Genomic DNA, 10200 nt, shown 5'->3' on the forward strand with positions numbered 1-10200 from the left:
CGAAATGAAAGAAATGAATATATCTGTGATAGGGTTGGTGTAGCTCCTGTGACGGGCAATATTAAAGAAAGTCGTCTTAGATGGTTTGGTCAAATTAAACGTCAACCATCTGATGATCCGATTAGAAGAGTAGATGTTAGATTAGATTCGACTTGTGTTAAGAAAGGCAGAGGTAGACCTAGGAAGACTTGGGCTTATTGTATTAAAAATGATCTTAACTTACTAGAACTAAATGAAAATATGACACTAAATAGGACGCAATGGAGAAAAAGGATTCATGTAGCCGACCCCACGTAGTGGGATTAAGGCTTTTTTGTTGTTGTTGTTGTTGTTGTACTCAACTAAAGAAAACCCTTTTAAAACATAGAAATCAATCCCACATAATCAATTATGTATACAGGCTAGGTCAAGATATTGTTTTCTTCAAGTGAGTAATCAAACAGTATTTAAGGGCATTTAAGAATTTAGTAATGAAAACCCTCATCATTTAGAGATATACGGTTGAACTCCTGCCAGTACCCCATTTTTTTCACCTTAAACAACATCAATTGTGGAAATTACTAGGATAGATATGGAGAAGTAGTTAGAAGTTACCAATGATCTATTTGAGACAGCTTTCTAATTGCTTGACATTTCAAACTGCCACCACAGATCCATAAATACTTATTTCTATTTTCTAGAAATTTTTATGATGAAAAGTTATTTTTTCTCAACCTGACCTGCTAAAGTACGGTGACTGTAAAAAAATTGTTGTCTGATTTTTTGGGGGCAAAAAATATATTTATAATTCCCTCTGCAGGTTTTATAGGAACTCAATTTCTCCACAATTATATTGTAGCTATCCAATCAGTATTCTACTTAACCGTGGATGAAAAGGTAGTTTTGGATGATAAAGATTTGTTTAAACATAAAATTTATAATTACAGGCTTCTACATTCATAAGTTCAAATCTTATAGCCTTCATTTTACCCTAAAGGAAGTTCTGTAACTCTCATTTCCGAGAGCAAGATGAGAGCTGGAGCAGGAGCTGACCAAAGGGAAAAAGGGAAGGAAGGATGAGGAACGGAAGATGAAGAAGAAAAAAAAAAGGAGAGAATGAGAGAGAGAGAGAAAGAGAGAAGGAAGGGCAAAGAAAGGAAGAAAGAGAAGGTTAGTCAAGTTAAAAAATTGATTTTTTTTTTTTTTCATCAATTTTTTTTTTGGTATGGCTTTGGTATGGCTCTCTAATATAAGAACTTCAACAAGATGGCTATGTATTGAGGCTTGAATGATAAGCAGCAATTTTGAGTTAGCCGTGAATTTTAAAGTTAGCTCAATTTAAAAGAGAGTTTACCTGAAAATCCGAAAATTTTAAGTTTTTTATGAAAGGAATTCGGAGTGTTCAATTGAAGATGGTTGATTGGAAATTAAGACAAACGAATGTTAATTGAGGATATAAATTTTCCTCAGTCCTTTTTGCATATGTATTTACACGTAAATTAGACTTATAGGTGCAATACAATAGAAACTCCTTATATCATAAAATACATTTTCATTACTTACTACTCATGGGTAAATGATCATACCTAAATTTAGAGTATACAAGCTCTCAACTAAATATATTATAATTATACAGATACTTTGGTAATTGGCAGCACTTTTAAATAAAAGGCATCCGCTACATATAAATTGTCCATTTATGTATAAACATTATTCAACATATTTTAAAAATGAATCACATGTTTGCTTAAATTTTCAATAATAAGAATATGTTGAACTTAAAATATCTCTTCTGAGAGATAAATTGGCAAATGACATATTTATGATACTTGTATATGTTGGTAAAAGGGTTATAGAGAAAAAATTTTCAAGATAGTTCAGAAGTAAGAAAGAAGGAATTCACTTGGGCTTTATAGAAATTATTGATGTAGCCTTCGAGTTGAGTTTACATCCTATCTTATGTGACGTTTGTCTACAACTCACCAACTTGTGATGGCTAATAAACCTAAAAAATCATACATAAAAAATTCTCATGCTAAAGTGAAATACAATGTCTTATAAAGTAAGCAAAAGAATGAATTAACAAATATAAACTAATGTGTAAATAATTAAACCTTGGATTGATATAATATACTAAAAAAATTATGATAACCAAGCTTTAATATCAAATGATATAGTAACGTACAAGTTAAAATATGTTTAGTTTATAATTATGTCCAGCATAATTAATATACATGTTGTTTACTATTCGTGAGTATTTGACATATGGATTAAAACTGTCCATCTTGTTGAGCCTCATAGCTCATAAAATCATCATTGTTGAGCCTCATAGCTCATAAAATCATCACTCTTGTTATTTTCAAAAACATGAAAAGATAGATTTGAGGCCGAGTACGAATCAAGAATTTTGTTATAACATTTTGATATATAGAATTATAAAATAAAAAAATACTGAGGTAAAATATCAAATAAAGTATAATATTTTATATAAAAATACCGAGTTTTATTATATGCTCTGCAGATATACAATTGAAATATCTTGGATTATTGTAGCTTGATTTGACTTGTTTAAATTTGAAGGATATAGGTGACTTGCAATGATGCATTATGTGTAATTTCAAATGCATTTGGGTGATTTAGCTCTTCATGCGCTATATTATGGAAGATGGGTTACTAGAATGAGTGTTATATTTAATTGGCTAAACCATATCTGCATCTAGTATGTCCCAAATTAATTGATGGTGTTGCCGTGGGGCGTGAAATAATCTATTCCTATAAATTCAGTTGACAACACATCAAGACTCATTCTGAGCCATGAGTGGGGCAGTGTAACATTACTCAGCATCCTAAATAATAATTCAACAAAATTTCTTTTATTATCTAAAACTAAATCAAATCAAGCTTAAGTAATAAACGATTTCAAGCATTGGAGTGAACAACAAACCTACATGAATGGTATTCTCGAAAATATTTTATGTGATGATTTATAACTTCCATCATAATTACTAGAAAATAAGAAACACTTTCGCCCATATCATCTAAAAGAAATCATGTTGACCAGAAGTATATATCATTAACATACAGTATTATAGTAATATATTAACAGGACATGAACAGGATAATATTCATGCAAACCAAAACTGAGCGAATAAATTATGAAGAGAATATAATCTGCATTTCATGTCAAGTGGATAACTTGAGATAAATGTGATCATTCTAATGAGCCCAAAGTTAAGGAAACTTGATAATGACAAAGAGATGCAATTAAGTTACCAGGCCTGTTAACTTGGGAATCCCAATTATAACAGGTTTAAGATGTTCTGTCTGCGGGCTCTTCAGATTGTCAGGCGATTCTGCATAGTTAGTGATTTCCTGCCCCCCAATCTCAGTTGAATTCAACTGAGAGTCCCTCTTCCTATGTTCTACTTCCTTTGGAGGTGCTTTTGAATTTTCCTTTTTGGGTACCCATCTCCTCTCTTCATATCTAGCAATGAATACTTTCTAGAGAATAAAAATCTTGCTATAAATCTGGAGTCCATAAAATTTCAAGAAAATGATAACAAAAAAAAAATACTTTGCACGTATGAAGTTTTCAATTCCAACTCTGTCATAATTAGGAGGCAGCTCAGCTTCCCAGTAACCATTTGCCTTTCGGTTTCCCATTGCTGTGCAGATCAACAGCAAACCGAGATATAAATGCAGAGACATAGTAATAAAAATTATTAAAACATGATCCAAGAAATATGGAACTAAACTGGCATTTAATCACATACATTGGATAAATGCAATCTGTTCTGGAAGCCATGTGTCTAAAGTAGCTGATCTTACCTAAAGCAAAACCGAATACTCATGTCAAATTCATTAAAAAAAAAAAAAATTGTAAGAAATACTGACCAAACATCAGACATAAGCATAATTAAAATATGTGAGCATAAAGTTATGGTTTAACATCCTAAACCATCGGACAGTTGAATTAAAACTGCTAGTTATATAAAAACGACAATAAAGAGATAATTACATGTAAATGCATAAATGCAAAAACAATAATTTCAAAGGTTTTATTACGCAAAATGTTATGATTATCCTGTAAAATATAAAAATTTAAATATCTAAATTATGATTTAAACATTTTTTAACGTTAAGCATTCAAATTTCATACTCATACTATTTTTTTCTAATTTTAAGAGTTTGATGTAATACATTTCAAAATGATGAAATCTGAAGAAGATTAATTACCATTAAAGTTTATTGATTTAATTAAGTATATGCTTAAGCTAACTAAACTAAATTTAGTGTCCCAGCAATTCCTACATAACCCACCACCAGCCCTCTTTCCTTCAGTTGGATGATTCCTAAATTATTTGAGATAGAGGGAGAGCTGGAAAATTTAGCCAAGAAGACGAGAAGATAGAGAAGGAAAAGGAAAAAAAAAAAGATGAGAAGAAAAAATATCTAAAAAATAAGTGAAGAAAGAAAGATTGGAAATTCTTTCAAATCAAAGAATTATGGGGTTTCCTTGTGTTCTCCATACAAATAGGCCACCTTAATCCAGCTATGATGAATCAATTGAATGAATAAAATTATATTCACATCTTATCATGTTAAACAAGTTATATATTAGTTTTCCCAAGCTTTCATAAAATTTTAAGGATAAAAAAAATAATTATTAAGCATGTTTTGCTAGTGAAATTTAAAGAACGGATTCTAACAACTTTCTGTAGACATAATTTTACATTTTTCTCAGATGCTGTTATGATTTTAAAGTTACAAATCTGCACATATAAGATTGAGATCAAGGCAGGAATTTCATAGTTTTATCATATATTTTACTAATTTTCCATGGAATTAAAAAATAAATGCAAAAATAAACAATTTTCTACAAAATAAGAAAAGTGAACTATGTAATTCTATATAAGTTTCAAGTGAAATCGTTTGTAGGATTAGAGAAGAAATTTTATGGATATAAATTCATATAGATGTTTAAGACGAATAAGAAAAATATAAGAAATTTAATATGCCTTATATAGAAATTAGGCATATGTTTTTGGTACAAATTTTGTGGAAAAATTTTACTATTTTATTAAGAAAATCTTACAAAAATGCTAAAAAGGATCATGAATAATGTGAAAAAACTAAACATTGAAATTTACATTAAGATTTGATCAGATCGGAAAACTAATTTAATGTTTTATTCTAAGAATTATAAATTTTGTTTAGTTCGTTTTCTTGTTCTAAATTATTATTAAATTACAGTGCATTCATGAAGCATTAGTACTTGATAAATTTTAATAAAACCTGGAATTGTAAGATGCAAATTAAATAATACTCAAGTCTTCACATTATAAGATTATGTTTACTAAATATAAAAAAAAATTAAGCATAGTTTTAGAATGTACAAGTTTAATGAATTCTTAATTTTTTTTATATACGTTATAATATTTAGTCACTCTACAAATGGTTGGATGATAACAATAAAATGATATGAAAATGTTAAATTTTCTCTCTCCTATTTCTTTTAGTTGAGCGTAATTATAAGTTTTGGAAGGGGAAAAAATAATTATTCCAATAGATTTTCATCGAAAACGATTACAAGAGAAATAAAAGGGGATGACTCCTACATTAGGGAACTAATAATATCAATCATAACTCCCCATGATAAAAGAATAAAATATGAACTATGAAATACCAATAATTCGAACTTCTAGAAATAGAAAAACAAATGATATAATATACTAAAGAAAATCTTTCCCAAAATCCTTCCTAATGAAATTGGAGCAGATGGATATCTATGATGCCCAACTTGTTTACAAGGAGCTCACAATTAGGCCAGAGCAGTCATTGTTTGAATATATCCACTATTTGTTAAGCACTAGGAAAAATGGTATACAAATAGCTCCTCAATCAATCTTCTCTTTTATGAAGTATAGATCAATCTCGACATGTTTTGTGCGATCATGTTGCACTGAATTTTCTGCAATGCTTATGATTGTTTCATTGTCACAATATGACTTCATTGGCATGCTTATCGGGATTTGTAGCTCTTCAAGAATTCTTCACAATAATAAAATCTCACATGCTCCATTAGTCATAGTCATATATCCTACCTCAGTACTACTCCTTGCAATCACATTTTGTTTCTTGTTTCGCCATGTAACCAAGTTTCCCACTTATGGGTGCAATATTCAGAAGTTGATCTCGTGTCAATAACCGGTCTACCCAATCTGCATTAGTGTATGCCTATATAATCTTTTCTGTAGTACTCTAAAAGACTATGCCTTTTCCTGATGTAACTTATAGATATATGAGGATTTTGTTGATTGCTTCAAAGTGTTTCTTATAGGATGAATGCATAATTTGACTAACCAAACATATAACAAAGGCAATATCTGATCGTGAGTGTGATAAGTATATCAACTTCCCCATCAATTTTAATGCCTAATTATATTCACTGGATCACCTTCCTTCACATCATCCAGTTTCTAATTGGGATCAATTGGAGTGTCTGCAAATATACACCCACTTATAGGGCTGTGAATTTAGCTCGAAGAACGTTAACCACTCTAAAACCGATTCGAATTTTGGCTCGAATCAAAATAAATGAGCCGAGCTATGAGCATAAATTTTGGATCAATTATTTTTTTAGCCGATTCCGAGCTATACATGGATTGGCTCGAACTCACTTAAGATCAGCTCATAGTATTTTTTTTATTTTTAAAAATTACATATAATGCTAAATAAAAACAAAATATAACGAGTCGCGATCCACTTTTGAGCCAACTTCGAGCTAGAAAGGGTCCAAATAACTCAATTTGAACCGGTTAGTTTCAAGTTTGAACCGGGTAGAGTCAACTCCTAGTTGAAATGGATCCCAAAAACCCATTTTGAGCAAGCTTGTTTCGATTTCGGCTTCGAGTCGAGTCAGCTTGAAATCAAATATAACAAGTCACGAGCTGATGTCAAGTCGCAGTAAATCTATTCGAGCCAATTTCGAGCCCACCCCAGCTCAGCTCAAAATCAGATCATTAACAACGCAACCCACTCATCCAAGTTTCCTTGACAAGATGAAGAATATATTTCTATTGGGAGAACAATTCTTTTCTTCGATCGAGCAACATCCATGCCAATGAAATACCACAAAGATCCTAAGTCCTTGGTTTCAAAAATATATGATAAAGAAATCTTCAAACAGGTTCATCTCATATGCATTCGATGAGAATAATATCATCCACATAAGAAATTAGTATGATTATAATCTCTTCGTTCGAATGTCTGAAGAACATTGTATGATCTCCCTACCCTTAAGTATGTCCCTGACCTTCAAAAAATAGTAGATTTCTCAAACTATGCTTTCGGTCACTACTTCAACCCATATACAATTTTTTTTAGTTTACACACCTTTATGTCAAACTTCTCATTAAATCCAAGTGCATCCATATACACTTCTTCTTTCAAGTCCCCATTGAGGAAGACATTTTTTATATCCAACTGTTGTAGGGTTTAGTTAATATTAGCGCACAAGTGACAGAAGAACCCTTACAGAGTTTAGTTTTATGACTGGAGCGAATGTCTCTAAATAATCAATGCCATGAGTCTAAGCAAATTCTTTGGCAACTAGTTAAATCTTGTATCGTTCTAGAGAGCCATCATAATTATCATTAATTCGAAAAACACATATGTCATTTGTCATGAGCTTCTAATTCACATGTGTCATTAATTCGAATAACACATAATCCGACAGTTATCCTTTCTTTATGTAGAGCAACTAATTCACATGTGTCATTTTTGTCAAAAGCTTTCAACTCCTCGAAAATGACCTCTTTCCAACTCAAGACTTTCAGAGCATCTTGCACAATGGAATTTTCATATGCAAAAAATTGTGAGGCAAAAGCACGAAAAGTGGGTGAGAGATTTTCATATGGCACATAATAGAAAAATGGATCTTTAGTGCAATATTTTTACCCAATGGGAAGGCTAGACTTATTAAACTCGGGATTCAAACATTGAAGGCTAGAAGACTCAGAACTCAAAGATGAAGTGAACTAAATATGGGATAAAAGATTAGCTAGAAGATGAATTTGACGAAACAAGGGGTAAAGAATTAGTGTGGGCATTACCTAGGTTCGTGGATTATGGGCAGTACAAAGAATTTGTTGACCTTTTCTTTTGAGTACTCCTTTGTCACAAGTAAACAATATCAACGGTACTACTGTCATAGTTCTTATTCATGTTTTCTCTTTGTAATAAACATCATTATATAACATTGTAGAAACTTTAACATTTATAAGAATCGACGCATTCTCTCCTAAATCATTTGGGTTTTCAGGTTGAATAATCGAGATTGGTGATATACTATTTTAGGAGTCGTCGGTTTGAAGAAAATGCTGAAACTCAGTTGCCATATTTTTATTTTGGTACCCCTGGAGATGAGGTGAAAAGAAGATTGTAATTTAAAAAAATATCATATCCATGTTAACAAACATTTCTTTCAGAATTTGGAACAAAGCATTTATATCCCATTTGGTTAAGAGCATAACCAACAAATATATATTTTTTTGCTCGGGATTCAAATTTTCCTCGATTATAAAGGTGAACAAAAGTAATACACCTAAATATCTTTAGAAATACAGAAGGTGAGAGTCGATTCTTTGGAAAAAAATTTTGAAATTTTCAAAAGGTGTTCTAAAAAAGCAACTAAGTTTATCATCAAATAATAATTTATCTTTTTCTTAGCATTATCAATCATCATCCCTGTAGCCAATTCCTAAAACTAACAACAAGAGCACTGAAAGTTATCTTGACATTAATGATCAGCAATAATTTTATAATGGACAAAAAATTACATAATATATTAGTAACATAAAGAACATCACCAAAGATGTGTAAATAATGAGGAGAGCTTGACAATTCCTATAATGACAATTACTGAGAGGGAACCATCGACAATTTTGACTTTTTTTTATTGTCTACACAAGGTGAATATGAGAAAAATAATTTAGCGCAACCAGTCATGTGATAAGCTACGCCATAATTGTTTATCTAAAAATGAGAGAAATTAGTAATAAAATCTAAGAAAGCAGTAGCCAAAAAATTGCCCTTCTAATATTAAGGAGCCAAACGGAGTCAAGGACAATTTCAAAAATTGAAAAGGGATGCATTTGAGTTAGCAAACCGCTCCTGAGATTGTTCAATACTGGTTTGATGAGCTCGATCTTCAAGCTTAGATTTTGATTTCAAATTTGTAGGTTTTTCATGAAGCTTCCAACAAGTCTCCTTAATGTGTCATGATTTGTTTCCAGTGCTAGAACCATGATTTTTTTACCCTTCTTCGCCAGCATCAAACACTTTTGTCACAAGAGTTGAGCTCTCTTTTTCAATGTTTTTTCTTAGCTCTTCATGTCTAACTTCAGAAAAAACTTCTTGAATTGAGTGTAATGGTTTCCTGCCAACAATTCGACCCTAGACTTTAAAGCTAGCTAAAAACATGTAGACCCGGTTGTTTTTCTCTCTTCTTTTGGCAAGCTTTATCATTCGAATTCTCTCAAATATCAACATGACATTGATCAAGCTCCTGTTATGATGTTACCAACTCATTATAGTGCATATTAAAATCAGAGTTATTTTTTTTGGATTTCCAAAGTTGAGTTTTCAACTCAAAAATTGTGAAGAATTCTTCAAATTTGAATAGAGATCTCAAACAGCCTCCTAGATATCTCAATCAATCAGATGAAATAAAAGAATCTTTCCTATCTTTCCCATGATAGGTTCCATGCATGTCATTACTAGAGAATTTTCGGACTAACATTTTTTTAGATTCAAACCACTAGTACATTTTGAAAATTTTTCGGTTAAATACCCAATTTCAGCTGTCCTGTCAATTGTCAATTTTAAAAATTGAGCCCACTAGAGATAGTTGTGTCCATTAAGCTTAGTATATGTGAGGTAAGATGATAAATTAAGAGAAAAATATTCAACTAATACACCCAAGACAGGGGTAGTGGCAAGAGCTGAGATGGTTTCAGAATTACTAAAACTGGTTGACGAGAAAGAATTTTATTGAATTTTGGTCATCATTGCAGATTTGTATGACCTCCTCAAAGTCTAAAAAGAGTACAACAACGTCTATGGCCCACCTCCAGTGGCTACAATTACCTGTTCAAACGAATAGGTCACCGATTCGAAAAAAAGTCACCCTATTCTGGCACCAGAGAAATAGTAGGGAAA

The 10200-nt window shown here is 31.4% G+C and overlaps 1 protein-coding gene across 2 annotated transcripts in view; it reads right to left on the reverse strand.

The window, feature by feature from the left end:
- LOC110037083 (probable ADP-ribosylation factor GTPase-activating protein AGD5) overlaps nucleotides 1-10200 on the reverse strand; it is a 60758-nt gene that overhangs the window by 6579 nt on the left and 43979 nt on the right. For both annotated transcript variants that reach the window (XM_020741661.1, XM_020741660.1), the window contains exons 4-6: nucleotides 3753-3807; nucleotides 3554-3644; nucleotides 3253-3463 (exon numbers count right to left, since the gene is read on the reverse strand). In XM_020741661.1, coding sequence (XP_020597320.1) covers nucleotides 3253-3463; nucleotides 3554-3644; nucleotides 3753-3807 — 357 coding nt within the window. The remainder of the gene's footprint in view (nucleotides 1-3252; nucleotides 3464-3553; nucleotides 3645-3752; nucleotides 3808-10200) is intronic.

This window comes from Phalaenopsis equestris, unplaced genomic scaffold (assembly GCF_001263595.1).
Source record: "Phalaenopsis equestris unplaced genomic scaffold, ASM126359v1 Scaffold214822, whole genome shotgun sequence".
NCBI lineage: Eukaryota > Viridiplantae > Streptophyta > Magnoliopsida > Asparagales > Orchidaceae > Phalaenopsis > Phalaenopsis equestris.